General features: G+C 37.4%; 3 protein-coding genes across 3 annotated transcripts; 2 read left to right on the plus strand and 1 right to left on the minus strand.

The window, feature by feature from the left end:
• Positions 1-1561: 1561 nt before the first annotated feature.
• Positions 1562-4082, plus strand: zgc:123278 (uncharacterized protein LOC641569 homolog). Its single transcript, XM_043227471.1, has 6 exons — positions 1562-1800; positions 1898-1985; positions 2857-2922; positions 3006-3169; positions 3240-3330; positions 3595-4082. The coding sequence occupies exons 1-6, from the start codon at positions 1756-1758 to the stop codon at positions 3696-3698; spliced, it is 558 nt and encodes a 185-aa protein (XP_043083406.1). The 5' UTR covers positions 1562-1755; the 3' UTR covers positions 3699-4082.
• Positions 4083-4592: 510 nt separating this feature from the next.
• On the plus strand, positions 4593-12436 carry tsg101a (tumor susceptibility 101a). The gene is made up of 10 exons (XM_043227255.1): positions 4593-4961; positions 5866-5953; positions 6031-6096; positions 6169-6332; positions 6426-6552; positions 7478-7535; positions 7676-7770; positions 10303-10505; positions 10595-10834; positions 11044-12436. Exons 1-10 carry the CDS (start codon positions 4920-4922, stop codon positions 11131-11133), a joined length of 1173 nt encoding a protein of 390 aa, XP_043083190.1. The 5' UTR covers positions 4593-4919; the 3' UTR covers positions 11134-12436.
• Positions 12437-13831: 1395 nt separating this feature from the next.
• Positions 13832-19953, minus strand: ldha (lactate dehydrogenase A4). Its single transcript, XM_043227256.1, has 8 exons — positions 19808-19953; positions 18046-18180; positions 16908-17025; positions 16000-16173; positions 15741-15914; positions 15543-15660; positions 15171-15294; positions 13832-14468 (listed from the first exon to the last, which is right to left on the minus strand). Exons 2-8 carry the CDS (start codon positions 18172-18174, stop codon positions 14304-14306), a joined length of 1002 nt encoding a protein of 333 aa, XP_043083191.1. The 5' UTR covers positions 18175-18180; positions 19808-19953; the 3' UTR covers positions 13832-14303.
• Between the last annotated feature and the right edge of the window lie 3767 nt (positions 19954-23720).

The raw sequence follows: 23720 nt of genomic DNA on the forward strand, positions 1-23720 counted from the left end.
TTAAAAAAACAAAAACATGCAAACAATATCGTTTACGACGTAGAGACTGAAGCGGGGAGATAACGGCGCCCCTGTGTGGCTGGTTTATGTGTTTTTTAATAATTAATAATTGGGGCGTTGAAATATTACTGTTTTTTTGAGCCTCTCCTGCTCACCAGGACTGCGTTTATTTGAACGAAAATACAGTAAAATTGTGAAAGGTCAAAAGAAAGGGTTTTTTTATGCAGATATTATAAATAATTTATTTTTGTGATCGAAGCTGAATTTTCAGCAACGTTGTTCGGTCTTAAGCGCCACGCGATCCTCCAGAAATCAGCAAATAAGGGCAACTATAATGAGCAGAACATAAAAAAGTATTCATAGTTAATGTTAAAATTATATTTTTCTCATAATAACTTCTGATCTCATTCTCTTGCCAAATGGTGCATGTGTCGTACCATATTATTTAATAATATTTAATATTTACTGCACTTATCCTTCTTAACTTTATTTCCTACGACACGTATTTACAGAAAACTGCTTCAGACATATTTTTTTATTTAAAAAAAAAAATATATATATATATATATATATAAAAATAGAAATCCTGCTGAAAAAATTACTGTTTTGAAATTGACGTTTTCATTTTTTTTTTAATTGATTTTCCAACTCTTTTGACGTTAACGTTTGTGTTGTCTAAAAGTAAATATAACAACTGTAAACGTGGCAGATTATGTTTTACTGTAATTTGTAAACCGAACATTTTCAAGTGGTCTCGAATTTTTCATCGAAGACCTTCGGCCTTGTCATAGTTTATATTTTGTATGAAAAAGTTTATTTCTTTCATGACTAACAGAAACTTGTTCTGGACACAAGAACAGCTGTTACTTCTTGCCTAAATGGTTCAAAATATATTTAAAAAATATATATAATCATAAGAAAATCTGGAGTAGGAACAACCTCTAAACCTTGATGCCTTTTTAAAAACTCAGTTAAACTCAGTATCGTCAAATGTTTCTAAAACGTTTATACTATGAGGCAGATTGCCGCAGCATAAATTTTAGGACAGTCATAAAGTCCTCTTCGCTGAAGTTTCACAGATTTAGGAGCTAGTTTTAGTGCTAAAACGCTTTTATAGCCGCTGTTTTTAAGGTTTTGTCTTTTAGCCTACTTTTAGCCGTTTTGTGAACAGGGCCCTGATGTCGGTTAACGGTTGCTAGCGTCTCGCAAATAATCTCAGTCGGTGAATAAAAGTCTCTGTTTAAACATTTAACATGTTGAATTGTAAATAAAATATGGGTCCGGTAAGGTAAGATCCGGAAGTCTTTTAGTTTATTCACATTTACAAAATATCCCAACATTTCCGGACTGTTTCTGGACACAAATGTACAAAGTACACACACACACACACACACACACACACACACATATATATATATATATATATATATATATATATATATATATATATATATATATATATATATATATATATATATATATATATATATATATGTGAGCTCTACGGGGTTTGAGTAGTTTATCAGTTGTTTGTGTTTGTGTTTGTACGGCCGACCGTCTCTCGCGTCGCGCGGTCAAGCGGTTTATTACCGAAAGACCTTCAGCTCGTAGATCACAGGTCACGACGGTAAATGCCGCCATTGGCTGTGTCTGGCGATAACGCGGTTTATTGGGCTGAAGCGAGGATTCTTAACCTCACGAGCTTCCTGAAGAGGAAAACACCCGCGGTCTTCACGACACGACGCGTCCGGAGTCATGACGGTCACACCGGTCCGAGATCTCAGGAGGGTCTTGCCTAAGGTGAGCGCTTCTGATGGAAAGGTCGCGCGGTTTGTCTCTCTCACGTGCCGTGGCATTAACATCTCGTGTGTGTGTGTGTGTGTGTGTGTGTGTTTAGACGTATGATCACAGAAGAGAGGTTCTGTCGGAGATCTCCACAGTTTTGTCTCAGCATCGGTACCTGCAGCCAGTGATGGAGAGATTCGGTGAGACATCCCTATAAACTCTAGCTTTACTGGCAGCATATAGCATACAGTTTTCCGGTTTGTTGCCAAGCAAATCTACAAAAGCCCTACAAACGCCATCCTACTCTCGACGTTCTTGTGCTTTACGTATAAACTGTATAATAATCCCTTCCTTTATTACTAAATAATTCTACATTGATCTGCACGGTTAACATTAATACTGTTCATTTGAAAATTCTTACTTTTACCACTTTTAGAAAATCTGTTAACTTAAGTTTAGGACGCCGCTATATACTATTATATGGTTTATGAATATAATAATTTAATTTACAAGTCACATGTTTGTGATTTAGTGTATGCTTCAGTGCTTTCCTAGTAATTCATACTGTTTTACATAAAATATGTTAACCATGTACATTAATATAGAAATACAAACACATGCATGTATATATTTATAAATGTGTATATAAATATATATAGTTATAAATGTATATATGTATATATGTGTGTGTGTGTGTATGTGTATATGTATATATATATATAATACAAAATGCAAAAAAATAAATATTCTGTATATGTACTGTATGTATAAATGCAAAATAATTTGAATATGATATGATTAATACAATATTTGAATTAAAAAAATATTTAAAATATTCTTTTTGACAATAAAGAACATGACTTCATTTAAATATGACATCATTAATAAAGAATATATATTTTTTATTATTTATTTATTTATTTTTACAATGATTTGTCTTTTATTTTACATAAAGAGAGTTTAAACGTGTCACAGAGAACCGCCGAACCTTGTGTATGTTTACAAAATGTGTTCAAAATGTGCTTATCTGTTCAAGGAAATGAGTTTGTGTTTTTTTGTGTTTCCTCGCAGTCTTTAACGACGGCAAAGCGAAGACCCTGGTCGGTTTGACTGGAACCATTGAAGTGTTTTACGAAGGTAAAGATCACTGGCACTAACGTCTGTTTTACGGTCCGTAAAGATTTCTAAGAAAGCGAACGCTTCGACACGTTGTGCTTCAGGCAGGCGCTACAACATTCCAGTGAGTTTGTGGCTGAAGGAGAGTTATCCACGCAGCGCGCCCATCTGTTACGTCAAACCCACGCCGGAGATGGTGATCGTGACCGGCAGACACATCAACAGCGACGGAGAGATCCTGATGCCTTACCTGGACGAGTGGAGACACGTGAGTCCACGCCGCAGCAGCTTTGACCCGCCGCGGATCTGTTTTTATGACTTTATTTGTTTCTCTACAGACGCAGTGTGACCTGCACAGCTTGATCCAGGTCATGAGGACTGTGTTTAGCGAACTTCCTCCCCTGCGTTTGCGTCTTTACCCGGAAGATTGTGAGTGTAGTTCATTTGATCCTTCATTTCTGGGTAGAGCAGCTTCACTCCCGAATCTCCGTCTGTCTTTATTAGTTCAAGGAAATGGATAAACAGGCAGTTTAGACCTAGATTTGAAATCAAGCGTTCAAAGGTTGATGTGATTTTATGTTTTTATGAGCTGGAAATAATCACTGTGAAAAATAACACAGCATTTCGATGCGCTTGCTGTATTGGTTTGTTGCTGTATATGCGTTCATATTTTTATATGATTTATTTTTACAGCAGGTTCTGCCTATCAGAATTGCTCAGTCGGGGAAATCTCACACGTGGTGCTGGACAGAGAGGACCATCTTCATTTCTCTGAACATGATGAAACCGTCTGCTAGCTCGCTAGACCTATTTACAATTCGATATTGTTGCGGATTGTACGCATAGTTCCTTGTTAAAGTAGACATTGGCGGGACATTAAATGTTTGTTTAAAAACTATAATTAATGTTAAATTTGCACATTCTATGTAAATATGAAGCAGTGTTTCTCTAGTGATACATGCTCAGTTTGTTCTCAGCCAATGGCTTTTCTCTTTTCTTTTTCTTTTCATTCATTCATGTTTTGACCTGTATCATATCAAAAATACCTAATGTAAATATGCAGGTATAAACAGTGGAAAAACTAAGTTCCCACAGCGGATAAATAACAATCACGTCATATTTACTCACATTTTATGGACTCACTGTTTTATATATATTAAAAAAAGACTCTTACAAAATAGGATACGTTTACGTTGTATTTATTAAATTGACAATCTATTTTGTCTTTGGAGGTTTCTGTATATATATATATATAGGTTTTATATATATATATATATATATATATATATATATATATATATATATATATATATATATATATATATATATATATATATATATATGGTATACACTTTTCATGTTGGACACTGTTCTAGGTTTTGCCTGTTTTGTCAGTAAGATTTTTATTTTTTCTAATTTAATACTCAGTACAATTTAATAGACTTCCCTTATTCCTTAATATATTTAAATGTGTATGTCAGAATAAGCATGATAAGTTAGAATAAGTTGTTTGAAATTTTACATAAATATTGTGTTACGCTGAATGACAATGTTTCAGCCAAATTTCAACATTTTATTCGTTAAAAACTTAAAGCCTTCAAAGCAGGTATTGTCTCATAATATATTTGGTCATAATATATATATATATATATTTGTGGTAAAACCTTATAGGACTTTTATTTTGAACGTCCCGACACACTCCCGCCGGAAGTGAAACTGCTGTAGTGACGCTCGCGTCGTTCGTCTTGTTTATCTTCTTCGAGATGAATGCTAGTCGACTTCGCCTATATTTATTGAATTCTCACTAAGTAACTATCATTTCGCCTATGTTAGTGAGTTATTAAGGTGTTTAGAGCGTGTTTGTTCCGGACAGCGGCCGTTAACGGGACTGTGTAAGGGTTTGTCGGGTGTCTTGGCCTGTGCTCACATACGCTCGTACAGGCTGTTTTATATTTCACACATCTATCCTTTTATTTCTCGGGAGTTTAGTGTCTTTATTTATATTTGTGTAATATATCATGGCTGTTGTCAACGAAGGAGCTCTTAAAAAGATGCTGAAGGTCAGTAGCGGGAATTTTGTTTTTATTTTTTCATTTGAATGGCTTTAGAATATAATGGCTTTAGATTTCATATCATATATATGTGTATATATATATATATATATATATATATATATATATATATATATATATATATGTATGTGTGTGTGTGTGTGTGTGTGTGTGTGTGTGTGTGTGTATATGTAGGCAGGTTATTTGTCTTTGTTTACATACAGATATGTATTTCATATAGGGTTTGGGTGATTTAATATGTTTTAAAGTCAAAATAGTTATGTTAACACGATTTAAGTTTTTGCATATTAGGCTTAGCAGAGCATTATTGGATGTACATTTAACTAATTTTTTTACGTCAGAAATATTTTTCTATACAATTGTGTTGAAGACTTCTAAATACGAATCAGAGAATATTAAGAGTGTTATTTACATAAAGTTAACTTTTTTTAAGCATCATCATATTTCTCATTTTTATTTGTGTAAATGAAAAATAATAAAGTATATTTGTACCGTATATTAAAAATATACAATGCTATTTTTTGGAATTATTAAGCCGTAAGGATTTCATCATCATAATCTATTTTTTTATTCACAAATGCTAAATTTTAATTTGTTTTTTAATTTTCATTGTTAATTTTATCTACTGTACCGGCAGGTTAGTTGTCTGTATTTAGATAAAAATGTACTAAAATAGTGGATTTTGGAGATTTTTACCTTTCGAAAGTCAAAATAATATCATCAATATTTCGTAAAAGCTTTAATAACACAAGCAAGCTTTTTTTTTATGTATCCTATATTAAACAGATTCCCGTCAAATGCACATTTAAAATTGTATAAATTAAATCGCAATTGTTTTTGGGGGTATTTTTGTATATATGTATATTATGTATTTTTTTTATATATATTCCAGCAATATAAATACAGAGATCTGACTGTCCGAGAGATAACAAACGTCATCTCTCAGTACAAAGACCTCAAACCAGTTATGGATGCATACGGTGAGATTCTCTCCTCCTATCTGCGTTTCTTTGTGTTTTTTTTTCATCATGAATGATGACCGATATTTCCTTTCCAGTGTTTAATGACGGATCATCCAGAGACTTGATGAGCCTCACAGGAACTGTTCCAGTTAGTTATAGAGGTGAGGTAGAGAACCGTTTATACCGTTGTAGATATACACGAAGCATTATAGCACGTTTTTTTTCTGTCTCAGGGAACGTGTACAACATCCCTGTGTGCTTGTGGCTGCTGGATACGTATCCCTACAATCCGCCGATATGTTTTGTGAAGCCCACCAGTGCGATGATGATCAAGACCGGCAAACACATCGACGCCAACGGCAAGATCTACCTGCCCTACCTGCACGAATGGAAACATGTGCGACTTACGTCATTCTAGCGTCTAGATTTTCCCTCGTGTCTCACGGAGCCAAAAGGTGATGTTTTGTGCTGTTTTCTTTCGGCCCATCAGCCTCAGTCGGATCTGTACGGGCTCATCCAGGTCATGATCGTGGTGTTTGGTGAAGAGCCGCCCGTGTTCTCCAGACCCACCACACAACCTCCTTACCAGGCCTTCCAAGCGGCCGGACCCCCGAATCGTAAGAAAGAAACTGAAGCTTGCTTTTAGCATAAATATTGTTTTGCAGAATTTCTCATTTGTGTTTATTGTAATGACTTTGTGACATACGTGTATTGCATCAGTAAGACTTTTTTTTGTGTGTGTGTGTGTGTGTGTGTGTGTGTGTGTATATATAATGTTATAGTATTTATTTATATTTTTAACTTTCATTTTACTTTACAGTTTGAGTAGTTTTGTTGTTTGTTTAATTTTTTTTATATGGCTTTGGTCATTGTTTTTATATTTTAACTTCACTTTCGTTTATTTTAGGTTTAGTTTCTATTTCAACAATTAAAAAAAAATATATAGATATATTTAATTTGAATTCAGTTGAATTTAGAAAGTAAAAGAAATATATATAAAATGTTTTGAACTATTTAACTGAAAGTTAACTGAAATGAACTGTAATACTGTAATTAATAGCAACAGTATGAATTTAATTAATGCTTAATTGTGTGTGTGTGTGTGTGTATATTTTTATATATATATATATATATATATATATATATTTAATTTTTATTTACAAAGTTTCTTTTTGTCATTATCAGAAAAAAAAATTTAAATTAAACTTTTAATTTAATAATTTTATTTTGGTTTTTAACTGCTTTTTTTCTTCGTGTTTTGGCAGTAGGATAGAGACATTTCTTGACATCATGAAATTGTATGTCATTACAGGATGCATTGCTGTAAAACGTAAAAATCTGACTCTGTTAGGAGGATGTTATGTACCCATATTTTGGCCATTGAAAATTTAGACTTTCATGTGACTTTTTTTTATCTCAGATTGCATATATCACTTAACCGTTCCCAGTTTTCAAAGATTACCTGTTTTAAACAGCAGATGTCTCCCTGCACCAGCAGTTCATTTCTAAGTGTTTGTTTATGTGTCCTTCTCCTCCTTCCAGAGTCCTATATGCCAGGAATGCCGGCGGTATCTCCCTACGGGCCCAACCCAAACCCTTGGTAAACATTTAATAAACCTTCTAAATTTATTTGTATTTTTTCCAAAACTCACGACATGCAAACACTTTGTATAAAAAAAGCCTGTGTTGTAATTACCGAGTGTGATTAATTGGTTATGTAATGATTTCTGTCCGCTCCAGTGGTTACCCAGGTTACCCTTACCCAGGAGGCAATGCTTATCCTGCCACAGGCGGTCCAGCACATTACACGTCCCAGACTCCCGTCACTACCGTGGGTGAGTTGACACGTTTGCCTTTGGCTCAGCTTTATAGTTGCACTACATCATATACGATTTATACTGGAAGTCGCAGTAATCCTCCAGGTTTTCAGGTTGTGTTCTTAAGCCCGTCTGAACTGGCAAGATTTAATCAGCATCAGTGAGTTTGCAATGTTCTGACTAAATCTGAGTCTTGATTTCATTTGAAATGGCAAATCAAAAAGAGTGAATCTGAGTCATTAAATATTAATGTGGGTTAATCTGAATCAGATGAACTGAAGTAGGTTCTGAATTCATTGGAACTGGCGTTCAGTGTCAGTTGATCTGAATCAGTCCCTGTTAAACTCAACCGCTAGAACTGATTTTGAATGTGAATTAATTTAAGTTCACTGTGAGCATGAGCTGATCTTAATCAACAACCATTATGTCTGAATGTAAATTAATCTGAATCGACGGCACTGAATCGGAATCGTTAGCGTTCAGTTTGAATCTGACTTCATTTGATTTTGTAACATTCAATTTGAATCTTCGTTCATCTATATTTGTGGCATTTGCTGTGAATTTATATCAGTAACGTTCATTCTGAATATGAGCTGATCTGAGCCGGCAACACTGAACGGCTGAACTGAAATGGTAGCTTTTGGTTTGAATCAGAATTAATTTGAATGAGCCAAATTCAGTCTGAACGAGAGGACATCTAAATGTGTAGAATTGAATCTGAATTCATATTAGCAACATTAAATCTGAATCTGAGTTCATCCAAATTTGCTGCATTCAGTATGAATATAAGTCAATCTTAATTAGCAACATTCTCAATTGGCAGCACTGAATATGAATCGGGTAAATTGAATTGGTAGTATTCAGTTTTAATCCAAATTCATTTGAACTGGTAACATCAATATGGATCTGTTAATCTGAATTTGTATTAGCAACATTCAGTAAGAATATGAGTTGATCGGAAATGGCAATTCTGAATCAGATCTGAACTGAAATGGTGCAATTCAGATTGAATCTGATTTTAATATGAATTGCCAAAATTCAGTCTGAATCTGAGTACATCTAAATTTGATTAATTCGAGATTACGACTCCATTTTAATAAGCAACATTCTACATCTTAACTGGTGTAGTAGGATTCAGATTGAATCTGAATTCACCCGATTGGCAACATTCAGTCTGAATCTGTGTTAATCTGAATGACCAAACTTTATGTCTGAATATATATAATACTGAAGCATATATTGAATCTGAATTAATTAGAATTGGTAACATTTATTCTGAATTTGGGTTAATGTGAATTGGTATGTTGTGAATATGAGTTACTCTGGATTAGCAGCCTTTTGAGTTAATCTGAACTGCTATTACATACAGAATGCTTATACCATATATTCATTCATTCTTTAACTAGACTTTCACTCGGTCGTCAAGAGTGCATCGCAGTCTTAAGTGTTTAGATCTAAAATAAGATGGCATATTGGACACGACACAACGTGTTAATGTCAGGCTCATAAAAGCACGCTCTACAACGCGCTTCACCTTTCATATTCTGCTCTGTTGTGACCCTGACCTCTGGCCTTCAGCCTGGCCTCGTGCCTGCTTTACAGTGACCTCGTTGGACTGCTCTGAAAGGTTGGGTCTGTAACTAGATTCTGAGCTGCTAAAGGTCAGAGGACTTCATCCAGTTCTTCCCGCTTGACAGAGAGGGTGCTGGGGTATATTTAGAGTGGCAGGAGAGGGAAGAAGATCCCAGTCCTCAGGGAACTTTCATCATTAGGTTTGAACCATGACATTAACTACAGTGCTATGCGGAACGTGTGAGTCTGTAATCACTCCCGAGTGTTTCACAGACTGCAGACGCTCTCGGGGGCAAAACTTATGTAATATGGGGGGAGGGGGCCGTAGGAAAACATTTTTAAATTCACATTTTTATTAGTCACCAGACTTTCAGTAGTGGTCACTCAATGGGAGATCATACGGTTGCGAATAATATAAAATTTTTGTGTTTATTTCTTGGCAATGCACACTTTTACTCCTATGAAATGTTCCATTGTTCCATCGAGCTCATTATAAAATGAGCATTCTTTACTTTACGTGTAATTCATTTGCAGATTTAAGAATCGAAGACGTTTATTTTTCAAGGCTCTCGTGACCGAATACACAAAAAAACAAGCAAAGCTTTGATATAATCTTGACGTCTTGGAATGTAGCAATTAAAAAATGCTGGATCAAAATGGAAAGATGTGCATCGATTCTAAACATGTGCATAAAAAAACGTTTGCAACGGTTGCTGTTATGACACTTCTATATAAAACTTTGTATTATATGCTTGCTATGGAGTGTGTGACGCCACATGCACTACTGCGGTGGCGTGGTTGTTATGGCGACCGATATAGCCCTTAACATCAGCCTTCTTTGATCTGTTTAGAGAATTCTGCGCAGGACTTGAATGCCTGTCACCGGATCTCGCAGCACTGCCGTAACAACGCCGCTTTTCATGGACTGTTCTGCTTTTAGCTGCTTTTAGTGAACCTGTCTCTGTCTTCTACTTCCAGGTCCAAGTCGTGATGGCACCATCGGCGAGGACACCATTCGAGCATCGCTGATCTCAGCCGTGAGCGACAAACTGCGCTGGAGAATGAAAGAGGAGATGGACAGAGCGCAAGCCGAGCTGGACGCCCTGAAGAGAACCGAGGAAGATCTGAAGAAAGGACACCAGAAGCTGGAAGACATGGTGTCCCGCCTGGACCAGGAAGTGGTAAGGCTATCGCTGTAGGATGTTCTCCATTAAGATCACGCTGTTTTTGAAGAAGCGCGACGCCAGATGTGTTTTTGTGCCGATCGTAGGCTGAGGTGGACAGAAATATTGAGCTACTCAAGAAGAAGGACGAGGAACTGAGCGAAGCTCTGGAGAAGATGGAGAACCAGTCGGAAAACAACGACATCGATGACGTGATCATCCCAACGGCCCCGCTCTACAAGCAGATCCTGAACCTGTACGCGGAGGAGAATGCCATAGAGGACACCATCTTTTACTTGGGAGAAGCCCTGCGCAGGGGAGTCATCGACCTGGAGGTCTTCCTCAAGGTTTGTTCGACCATCCGTCTTTTCAGAGTTTGAGCACAAAGCTAATCAGCTATTCGACTATTAGCCCTAAAGGCAATATATTTAAAATCGCAGTTACATTGTTTAGATATCGGGATACTATTGTAGCGTGACAGAAGTATCGCGGTAATATCGTATCGTACCTAAGTCTTAGTAATGTTTATATTCGTCTTCGGTTTTTTTGTGTTCAGCATGTGCGTCTGCTGTCCCGGAAACAGTTCCAGCTGCGAGCGCTCATGCAGAAAGCCCGAAAGACGGCCGGACTCAGTGACCTTTACTGACCTCGCGCTCCCGCTCGGATCGCACGTGCCAGACTCGGATCTAGTCGCTCTGTGGTGGTATGTCAGTGGGGAGTTCAGCCCGTTTTACGATCTTTTACTTCTGTGAGAGTTTTAGCTACTGTACCTGCTTTTATTTTCTCGATTTGGAAGAGGCAAAATGGGTATGACATTTAAACTCTGAAAGGTAAAAACTAGAGCAGAGCGTTAGAAGCAAATGAGACGTCATAGACTTCGTTCCTTCTTTCATTTGAGCTTCTCGCGTTAAACCGGCAGGCGTTCGGGTCTTCGGCTTTAGATACTACTGTTACTAACCGTACAAAGCGAAAACTTCTAAAATGCGCAGGAAGCGTGTGAGGAAACGCTCTCAAATGTGGATAGCAACTTGTGTTTTCATTCAGGCACCGTTACGAAGATGTTGTCATACCATGGGAATCTCACAGGAAAATTCGCCTCAAAATAAATAAAATATTTTCTGCTGAAAATTACGAAGGATTATTAAGATTTTTTTTACATTGTGTAAAGTATTAGGGACATTTAAGTTAAATTTAGGTGCATTTCACTCCCGAAAATAATAGGAAATAAGTCAATACTGTAATACAGTAATAAAAATAATCCAGTCCAAACATAGTTTTATATTAAAACCAGCACAAATTGCATTTTGTTAAACAGGTTCTATATTTGAAATATATTTTAGAATTACATTTTTCTTTACAGTGAGAATTTGACTTGAGGGAAATGGGCTTTATCATGATGCAAAACAATTTTTCTGCATGTTTTCTTTACTCAAAATAACCTATTAGCCTATTATCATTAATAGCCTATTCATTTCTTTTTGGATTTTGGGGTGAAATATATAATTTATCGACAGCTTCTGTGAGATTCACCCAATTTATGGAGAAGAGTGACAACTTATGGTTCCGTATTTCAATTCTATGTTGCCGAATTTATTATTTATCTCATTGCAGTTCCAGATTTATTGGTATGTTGTTACAAATGTATATCATTTCGCTGTACAAAGTTTGGTTTGTGACTAATAATGTTTGAAACCTGAAAAGCTATAAACTGTACTGTACTTTTCTTTCAAAAGTCAAAAGAAATGAGCATTTCTTACTCGTTGCATTTCAGTCGTTTGTTTTAATGCACTTTTGGGAGGTGAATTAGATTTTTAAGTCTCGAGCTGTTTCTTACTGAGACTTTACCCCCTTATCTGCTAATATTTGTTCTTATTTGTACCAGGCTGTAGATTATGATGTTGGCCAGATCAATAAAAGAACATGATCTTGAATCATGATAGATTTGTGAATGGTCAGCACCTTGCGTCGTGTTTTCGCATCGAGTGTGCTGTTGATTTATTACTTGATGTGTATTTTGACCTTGAGGCATTGAACTCTAGTCGAGCCTGATATGAATGCTATATACCTACGTGCACCAGAAATGCTCTAGTAAACTTTTGACGCATAGATTTTAGACAACATGGTCCAGTAACCCAGTTTCTGTACAGCTGCTATTTCTATTCAGCCAACGGAACAAAGAGACGGATAGAAACCTTTGTAGTTAGTCACAATGTTTATTCAGACACAGTGGGCTGTGTCTCAATTCTACAATCACACGCTTCAAGTAACAGCTAGAACCGCCGCTGTGTATCACCACACGGCTGGGAGCGCGTCGTTACTCTTACGAACCAACACTGAGAAATAAAAATACATCGACGACAGCATTTCGTTTCCAGCCGATACGTAAGGTGTACACTTGGATTACAAGAAGATGGATCAAAACAAACTTTCAACGCCCTAACGTGATTTTGCATTGTGATATAATTTACAATAAACAATTGCTAAAGGTTTTATTCCAAGATATGTAAAAGTAGAGTCTAGAGTAGACAATCAGTACACTTGTGGTTGATTTTCAGTACAAAGTCATTAACTTGGTTTATGTTGCGTGTATACATGCACAATCAAGCAATTTTTTTACGATGTTAGAATGTCTTAAACTCTTCTGGTCGTGTAGTCTTTGTGTGTCAAGTTATTAAATGGACTTTTTGAATCATTCGTAAAGACGGTTTAATGCAAATTGTTGAATTCAATTCAAAATTGATGGTAAAACTAAGCTAAGGGAAACTGTTGCGTTCCATTCGAAAGAAATAATTTCAAATTGTTCGTTAACATTTTTACCAATTTTTTCTTGCTTGTACAAATTCTGTTCGCAAAATAATTCTAAAAGGTAAACATTATATATATTAATTCAGAGTAACAATTTAAAATCTTAACCGCGTTGGTTATGTAAAAAAATGAGAATCTGAGAATTTAGATCAATAGTTAAAAATTCTATGCGGCAATTGAAAACTTTAAAGTTGTTCGTAAAACCATGCCGAAGTAGAAGCATTGCATTAAATTGAAAGTGCCATTTTGAAACCATTCAAACTATCCTTTTAGAAGAGTTCCAAGTTATATTGGAACAAATTCTACGCAACAGTTTAAGATTAAATCGTTGAGTTAATTGTAGCATTTAAGCGTAGAAATTCTAAATCTTATGCAAAACAACTCTAGGCTAAATCAATGTGAAAAAGTTACAAGTTTTACGAACCAATTTCCACATTTGTCTATTGTTTGCGCACTTTAAATCTTGATGTCAACCCTGCAAAAAAAAAAAAAAAAAACCCAAACACCATCTCACAAAGAATATGACTTTCCAGCACTGATAATTTTCGGAGCGGATTTTTAATGTATATAGTTTTATTGTACATGTAAACACACCGTGATATTTCATAAAACTAATACTTTGTAGCTTTGGTTTTAAGTGTTGGTCTTGTTGAAATGATCAATTGCGTGATGCAGGACGTCAAGTACGGAATGATAGTTGACCTCAGAATGGAATTAAATAAGAGACTCAAATTGCACATCACCTTGTTCACAAGTGCTTTGTTGGATATACAATAGTATGCACAGACACAAACTTTCACAAAGGATGATGATCTTTGTCAAGACAACAGGAATAAACGATTTCTCCTCTGCAGCTAAAATAAGGAGCGTTACAATCTGAAGGTCTGAGACTGGCGTGGAGATATCTGATGGTTAAAGGCAATGAGATTCGTGAGGTCAGGAGAGAAATAGGCAGGACTCGTCGAGGTTTGTAATTTGTGACACTGGCTACATTTTGGAGGAGACCACGGTTCACAGGGTCAGCTCCTTCTGAACGCCCCACAGGGTCTCGGCGCTCTTCACCAACTGTTTCTCCTCTTCTGGTTTGAGGGTCATGTGGACAACGTCGGTCAGACCGCTGTTACCCAGGATGCAAGGCACGCTGAGGAAGACCTCTTCATTCACACCGTGCATTCCCTGCGAATACACAACGAGTGTCAGATAATTGTGCTTCGTAGCACGGTTTCAAAACTTAGCAGGCTAAAAATCAACAAACAACAATTTTAGACACCATAGGCTGTTCCGAATTAAATCCTGCCGTGTTAGATAACATCATTTTAGCTTAGCTTAATTCAGATAGCACTGCAAACTGTGACGTTTCAGCCAAAATTGCTGAAAAATCTTTTGTTTACAAGATGCTTGCATAAGATCTGTTGGAACCAACTGTGAATGGAGTCATTTAAATTCTTGGGCATCACTCATCTCACAAAGCAGAGTTGTTCAGATCAGTTATTCAAATGCGAGAGATCAATCCAATTGAAATGTTTGTGCTTGCGCTTGGTTAGCTTAGAAAAATGGCAACGCAAGATGTACTGGAACCTACACTGAAATGTTAAACAAGACTTGCATGAGCGAGCATAATATCCAACTGTTAAGATACTGGAAAAATCATTAAACATTAATCAGTTCTGTGTAATTTAAGTTCGCATTGCATCAGAGCTGATGTCCATGAAGAGTTCCTCAACTCCCCTGGACTTGGACCAGGACGTTGCCATAAAGGTAGCTGCTAATGTACTCTTTAGATGGAGGGTTGGAAGACTTTATTATATACGCACACACATATTTATGTTCTGACTCTTGGTACTAGAAAAATGGTTCACAATATTTGGTTAATCTCACCTTGACCAAGGTTGAAACTGGATGACACTTGCGTAGGTTCTTCAGGATGCTCTCACACAGGTCAGCTACAGACATACCAATAGCCCAGGAAGTGTATCCCTTCAGCTTAATAACCTCATACGCACTGCCAATACAAACCAGATTAATGTTAAACACGCATAAACCACCATGAGTCCAGACTAAACATTCACACAAGGACTTGATTTATATGCTTTCTAAATGGCAACCCAGAGTACACATCTATCAGAGATGATATACAAAGAGAAACAACTTGGCCTCTTTTCCTCCAAAACCTTTCTATACATCGTCCTGAGACAATTATTAGTGTACTAAACCACTGTGTGGAAGTCTAGTGGGTTACAACTTATTCACCTGTCAACCACCATCTTGTGGACGCTCTTCCAGTCCTCCTTGTCTTTATCTGTTCCCATGTCAGGGTTCAGACCCTGGAGGGACACTCCGGCCACATTGACTCCGCTCCACACAGGAACTACAAAAGAGAGGGCATTTCACTTAATGAAGAAAACGACTGGCGTTCATTGTGCTCTTGATCATCTTTGCGGTCCTCACCGCTGGAGTCTCCGTGCTCTCCAATGACCCAACCGTGGCAGCTAGATGGGTGAATGCCCAGCTTCTCTCCCATCAGGTAACGGAAACGAGCGGAGTCCAGGTTTGTGCCGCTGCCGATCACGCGGTTCCTGGGCAAACCGCTCAGCTTCCAGGCCACGTAGGTCAGGATGTCGACTGAAGAGAAGACCACATGAAGTCAACTGAAAGCTTTGAGCACAAAAGGACGCTGGCTCGTAATGTCGGCTCAGGTATGACATACCTGGGTTTGAGACCACTAGAAGGATGCAGTTGGGGCTGTACTTGATGATGTTGGGGATGATGAACTTGAAGATGTTGACGTTCCTCTGGACAAGGTTCAGGCGGCTCTCGCCCTCCTGCTGACGGGCTCCAGCGGTCACAACCACCACTTTGGAGTTTGCAGTCACGCTGTAGTCTGGAAATCACATGGAATGATCCATTTTAGAAAGACCTCACATTCCTGTCAAACACGCTTTTAAGGCCTGTTTAAAGACCAAGCTTAAGTAGGTTGATCGGACTACCCAATTCTGTACCTACCTCACTGCACAAAGTTCAGCTTCATCCCGGATCAAAACAACTGAACTAACAAATAAAAGATCTTCAGGAGCGCTTGATAATTACAGAAAGGTGTATTAGATCAGGTTTGGTGCTGAACTCTGCAGGTAGGCGGATCTCCAGAAACTAGGATTGGTCACCCCTGGTTTAAACAAGGTTTTCAACCCTGCTCCTAGGGACCTACTCTCCAGCTAAGTTTATTTGTAACCTGCGTCACCTCACTTAGTCTTTGATATATTTTTTTGTGGCTTGCTTGTTTTAAAAATTTAGCCCAGATTCTACCGCTTTGATTGGTCTGTCATTTCTGGACATTTAGGGCAACATTGATTCTTCTAGCACGTAGAAAACTGGTAAGTTATTCATCACTATTAATCGTCTTTCCTTTTCGAAACATGTTATGGTATAACAGATTAAGATGCAGTTCCCTTTTAAATAAATGACCAATTTTGCACTAAAATTACATCAATACTATCAATTTTGAATCTAGGTTACCTACTGGAACATTTTATCACCACATCAACACTAATCAAACAGTCTGCTCCGTATCAACCATAAATTCACATTTTCTTTTAAGGGTAGGTTACGAAATCTGACCTTTATCCGCCACTATCTTGTGCGTCTTGAGAAAGAGGCTTCCATGTTGCAGGTCCATAGCCTCTCCTTTCAGCTTATCTTCCATCACGTCCACTAGAGCGAGTTCATCAGTCAGATCCTGCAGAAACACATTATTTGACAAACACTACTCGACTGATAACACACTCCTATGCACCTTCTAATTGCCAATACACACTGGTAAGTGTTGTTTGGGGTTTAATTTTATTACCCATTCGATTTATATTATGCATTTTAGGTTCGGCAACTGCAATTTACACCAATCGAAAAATAAGTGTGATGCAAACTCAAGAATTTGCTTAGTCTCCAGATACGAGGATCATGTTTATTTTTTTGGCGGAGGTTCAAGGCCTTCCTTCTCATTCAGAAATCGCTCTACGTTCAAAGGTCAGGAAAGATTTCAAAGCCAGTGTTATTTCCTTGAGCCACAGTGGCTTTCATTCAGTTCTCACTCCATGCGTTTTGTTCAGAGGTTATGGGGGAAGAGGAAGAAAAGAAGAAGAAGAAAAAAAGCGTCTAGTTATTTTATTTGAACCTACACAAACTACAAATTCTTACCAGTTAAAATCCTCATAAAACGTATTAAAACTCATTCAATTTATAGTAACCAAAGCACATTTAGGTTCTTTGTTACAAAATTATCTAAATCAATATTTTTTTTTTAATTCTATACAACAGCATTAAAATAAATTACAAATAACCATTATTCAGTAGGTCTAATTTGTACTTTGTAATACATTTTTTTAATTAAACAAAAAAAAAAAAAAAAAAAAACCCTCAATTCTAGAATTGTATTTTTTTTTTAAAAAAGTCAAAAAAAATAAATAAAAACATACTCCGCTTTTTGAAACGTGTATAAATTAACTTTTAAAATTTAATCACTTCATTTAAAGAGGAAACTATATTAAAATGTTCTTAATTTCAGGTTTTTTATATATATATAAAAAAAAAAACCTAAATTTTAATAATTTATAATATGAATTAGTAATCATTTAAAACATGTTTATTATAATAATTAATTTCTATATTTTTTAAACATTTTTAAAATGTCAAAGCCCGAATGCTGTAGTCAGTTACATAACATGAGTGATCTGTTGATGTAGTGCAGTGACTCACTGACCTTGAGGAGGATGCTGACGGCGGCAGCCATTCCAACCATCCCCACACCCACCACAGTCACCTTGTTAGTGGGCCCGGCGGGCTCCTGCTTGCTCACGTGAGCAATGAGCTTCTCCTTTGTAGAGGCCATCTTCAGCTGGGGAGACAAACTCATCAGTGACCCACTTTCTCTTGTAAATGATCCGTCGAAGCGGTTTTTCTTTTCATGCCACCGAGGGGTTCCCTAAGGGATGTAGCCATTTCATGTTATCTTCATGTCGAGGGCAGCGATGGAAAAGGTTAGAGGTCTAAGAGCAAAGAGCTATTTTCATCCGTCACGTCCTCCAGCCTCTGCAGCGGTGTGTGTCCAGACGCACGTAGAAGAAAGGATCTCGTGTAAATTGGATCAACAAACCTTCTTAAGAGCCCCTCGCTCGTGATTGATCACATGCACTCCAAACACAAGCGCTTTAGAGACCTTCCCTAACATCTGCAGTCATTCATCACCACTAGAAAACCAAACGCTTTAATGAATTATGCTAATGCTTGAGAGACACGCAGAACATGCACTTGTGGGTGGATTAAATTTGCTTTCGCCATTTTACGTATTAGAATTAAAGTTGGATAAATAGTAAACAAAAATATTTTATTTAGTAGACTGGAACATTTTTATAGTTGGTATATTGTTGGATATGTCGTGCTAGCGCTTTATTATACATTATATTATTATAATAAATGTGGACAAGAAAGGATTTTCTTAAATGTACTTCATTAACTAAATCAAAAACGGTTGTTAAACCATAGACATTTAGTAAATAATAATTTAAGACAAACTTAACTGTAAAAATAAAAATATATATAAAAATAAATATATTTTTAATTAAACTATGATACTATGGCAACTGTATACTTAAAACAACACCTATTCTCAGTCGGTTTTGGGTTTTTTTGTAATTGAAGATAATTTTCCCGGAAGAGGCCGGTGGTAAGTTGACGCAAATTGTGTAAATCATTCCGAGATCATGAATGGGGAAATTCTACACATGCTGGATGAAATACTGACTCAAAAAAAAAAAAAAAAAAAAAAAAAAAGCAAAACGGGACACTTATGTAGTCAGGCATCCGAGCGTCCCTAAACGCACCTTTAAAACCTCAAGTACCAGAATCCTTTGCAGTTCAGGAAGCAAGACGTGCATCAAGCCAGCCGCATCGGTCCATGCTGAGGATTTCTCGAAGCACGTAGGCTTCAGGTGACTCACAAACTTCGATTATACACCGACATCCGACAAAACGGAGCCATATGCTCCGATATACATTGAAATGCTCGCCAATAACGAGTGCGTGAAAGAAATGTGTGCGTTTATACGTCGATGCCTGGAAACAACCGTTATTTTCTAACCACCAGCAACAGGTCGTGTTTGAGTTCACACACACACACACACACACAAAATGTGAAAAACGCGTTAGAAATATTATCAAGTCATCGTATTCGTGATGTGTGTAACGTTATGCACAATTACGTAACGTCAGCCAGACGGCAATGTCGCTTTTAACAGAAACGAATGATGATTAGCGTTCAACATCAAATCTCTGCAGATTACAGTAAATGTATCAAGTCACACGCATCCTACTGACAGTAATATACCATATATAGAGTTTATTATTTTATTGCATATATTATGACGAGAAACTACCACCCCAAAACGCACATTCTGCGCTTTAATACTATAACGGTTTAAATAAATGGGTTTTAAATGACTAAGTAGTGGCAGCTGGTGTCTTACCTGTCTGTAGTTGTAATTTCGACAGTGATGTTCAGACCGCTTCGTTATTCCGCACTGATGCTGAGAGGAAGGGGCCGCGCGCTTTATAAAGCGCAGAACGCCCGCACGCTGCGTGCGTCATTTACATATTAATCATATGGGCGTGGCTTAGCGTCTCGTGGTGGAAGTCACGTCCATCTGGGGAAGCGTCATGGAAGCGGATGTTGTTTCTTAACCACACGTTTAATCATGTCGCACATTATCTGGCTGCAAAAGATATTCAATACGGAAAATAACTATTGCATGTTTGATGCAAGTCTTCTAGTTATTCGTTTGTTAATATTAAGCTAACAAAAATGCCAATAACGTTCTCATTACGTTGAATGAATGCTGTCTGAAAGTTCAAAACAAGAAACTACATTACAGGCTATTGCATGTAAACAAAACTGCACTTGAAAATGTACATAATATAATAAAATAGATCAAATTGCTAAATAATAAAAACTCTAACGTGTGTGTTGGTAATATTCGGACCGCTCATGATTGCAAGACGCTGCGTACACGTACAAAAAGCACAAAATTAAAATACGCGAAGCAGTTTCGCAAGAGGATGCTGTGAAGTACAGTGTGCTTCAGGAATAATCAGAGTCAGATGTGCTGTGTCATGGTTAGCTGGCGTGAAGATTTCACCAAAACAAGGAAATGGATGCACAGGAAAAGCACAAATGTCAGTAGATAGTGTTGTAACAGTACTGTAAAAATGGAGCATCTTGTCTTTTAGAATAGAGAATGCGTTAATTATATCATATGATGCTAATCGAAGCGTAAGCCATTCGTTTTAAACAAATAATTTGTATTAAAAAAACTAACAGACTGATTAAGTTGTAAAAAGTGCATTCTGCGCTGTTTAACTTTAGTTTTTTTATAAAACTGCACCATCTTGTGGTGAGAAGAGTTTGAGAATTTAGCATTTAGTAGCCTGTGTCCGATGCAGGCCAAGTCTGGGGTTTAAAGGCTTCAGGTTTAGTCGTAGTCAATGACTGTGCAGTAAAAATGTCCCTTTTTGTACAAGCGGTGTTATTTATCGACAGGTCATAGGTCATACATAGTACCACAGGTCATGGCAGGTTACGTGGTATTGCTAGCTTTTGAAAACGCTACTGTTACCGTTTCTGTGTGAAACCACGAAAATGCTAATTTGTGACGTCAAGCACAGACGATTGTTATGTATGCACATGGACCTGCGTGAACGAGGATCTTTTTGATAATGGCTAAGTTTACTCTTGCCGTTGACAAGAGTAACTAACAAGTGCCGCTAGAATGTGGTAGGGGGCGCTAGTTCGCATCTTCTGCACAAATTTACAAAAAAGTGAACAGATGCAACACCATCATCTGACAAAATAGCATCAAAAATGTGCAATAATAATGTCAACTGATGTGTACTAAAATGCTGCTACAAGTATTTAATTAGTAAACTATCAGTATACTTTTAGTACAGTTGAAGTAAAAGCCAAAAACATTGAAGTAAACTAGTTGTGTACTCAAAGTTTACTACTGTTATACTTAAAGTATATTTGGTGTAAGCGGGCCGATTTAGTTCCAAGGAGTGGTGAAATAGTACAATTATACTGCTAGTACACTGATATTAAAGTATACTTGATTTTTACTTAAATATAGACTACTTGATAAACTTGAAGTATACTACATTTCGGTAAGGGTTGTGATCTCAGTGTAACGTATACACAATCCAACCATTGGGTTAGTCAGTGAAGAAAGATGGAGAACCCAAAATTTGCAGAACCACTCATTCTCTGTTTTTCCACCACAACGTGCAAAATAAAACCCACCACTTCAAGTCAACTTTGCACCGGGACCATCCTTTGATACCTTTGATAAAATATCGAGCGGGAAAATTAGATCCAATCGGTTATCCAGATAGAGAAGTCCTGATCCGATCTGCTTGAGCGAATCACGTTGAAAAACATTTTCATTTGTACTTACTGTAAATTAAGCGTGAAATGTTAAAAGCAGGGTTTAGAACAGGTGCAGTGTGAAAACCCTTAAAAAACAGAAGGAGGAAATAACACAAAAATACCAAAACAAACTTTAGAGAAAATACAGTTTTTTTTGTTTGCTATATACAGCAAGTTCAACCACGGCATTTGCTCTGCTAACTCAAGAGAAAAGAATTCATTTATTTTTCCAATGTTTACTCCCAATCCATCATGGAACATTCGTTTGTGTCTTCGGGGTGAGCTGCCACAACGTGGTTATTGCGCAGAGTTTTGAGACTTTTCTCAGCTGATGGCAACAGTCACGTGGACTGAGCAAATAATCACATCACCGCTTTCGGCAAGTTTCATTTCTCCAATCTGCACTGGACCACACAGGTGCTACATGCAGCAACATTTGTCATGAAATGTTGCGGTTCCACGCGACTCTACATCCCGCTGGCCTTTTTTTATTTTGTGCTTCAACTTCCCCATCTCTCCATCCAGCAAAGCAAACTTTTCCTTCTCTCCTTCTCATTTTTGGTGTGCAAAGCTCACAGCAGCTCATCGTGTAATCTCCTCATAACTACAGCATTTCCAGTGAGGTTATTTTAAAGCCTAATTAACCCCAATTAGACATTGATAAAGACTATCCGGCTCCACGGAGATGCACCACGGTAGGGACCGTAATCTTCATGTCATCAGCTTATGTCATATTATGGCGCCACGGGGAAAGCAAATATCCCCAGGGGTTTATGCCTTTATCAAACGCCTTTTTCTAGTCAGTCATGAAATCGGTAGTTAGTCCACGGTTTGAAATTAGGTGTAAATGAAAGCGGGGTTGGATTATCAACCTTAATTGGTGCCCTTTGTGCCACGCTGTGAGTGACTCATATCTCTGTGTTAATTTGAAAATCGCTGAGAGAAATTCAGCTGGACATAAAATAAATTAACTTTCATTTATTTGTCGATCTGTTGACCAGATCAAGCTCTGCAAATGCATAAAGCTTCCCTAACATTAGTTGTATGGGAAACAATAATAACGTTAAAGTTTTTTTTTTTGATACTGTTACGTTCATACACAGTATGATTACGAGTGTGAAAACCGCATTTTCATGTGTTTTCGGCAACTTACAGTGACACAAAAAGAGTTTCATTTCCCGTCAGTTTTCACCTATCTATCCACATTTAAAAGCTGCTGTCGGTTAATGAAGGTTTGTCGAAAGAACTTGCGGTTAAATTGGACTCTTGTCGTGCTAGAAAGCGATAAGATTTTCAGTTTTACGGACGTCGCCATTACGTTATGGTTCATGCAGACAGTTCATACAGATAGTATTCTAAAAACAACCGCAAGCTGCTGCGCAAATGAGGGATTTCGAGACTCACACCTGTAAAGAAAATGTGGTTGTCAATCCCAAAAACTGTCAGTGTGAACATAGCCTTATACAGACCATTTCGCAATGTTCTAGAAAACTGAGAGAACATTGTTTCAATAAAGAAAGTTCCCTTTTGGCATTGTCTCTTGAGTTGCATGAAACGTCTTGAGGAAACTCTGTTTAGGGAAACTGATTTTTTCACGTTCATGGAGCTGCACGAACTCATGTCATTTCCGCTGAGTGCCTACATGAGCTATGGTGGTCTCAGGTCATGCTCCCTCTACAGGATGGCAAGAGACCTCCTTCTGTGGGCTCAGTGCAATCACTCAGGTTGTTCACGTGCCGGACAAACTGAACCAAGGGTGGACATTCAGTCTCAGGGCAATGTATATATCCAGGAGAATGGAGACTACACCCCCAAATGATTCAGATGATTTGATCGGTCTTCAAGAAGGCACTTTCACTGCCCAACTTATTCCTCGAAGGAGCAAGATGCCCTGGTCGAGTCTAGTCGGGGAAGTCTGAAGCAGCCCCCTGGCTGATACCATTCAGGACAGTCCTACTCTC

This window comes from Puntigrus tetrazona, chromosome 25 (assembly GCF_018831695.1).
Source record: "Puntigrus tetrazona isolate hp1 chromosome 25, ASM1883169v1, whole genome shotgun sequence".
NCBI lineage: Eukaryota > Metazoa > Chordata > Actinopteri > Cypriniformes > Cyprinidae > Puntigrus > Puntigrus tetrazona.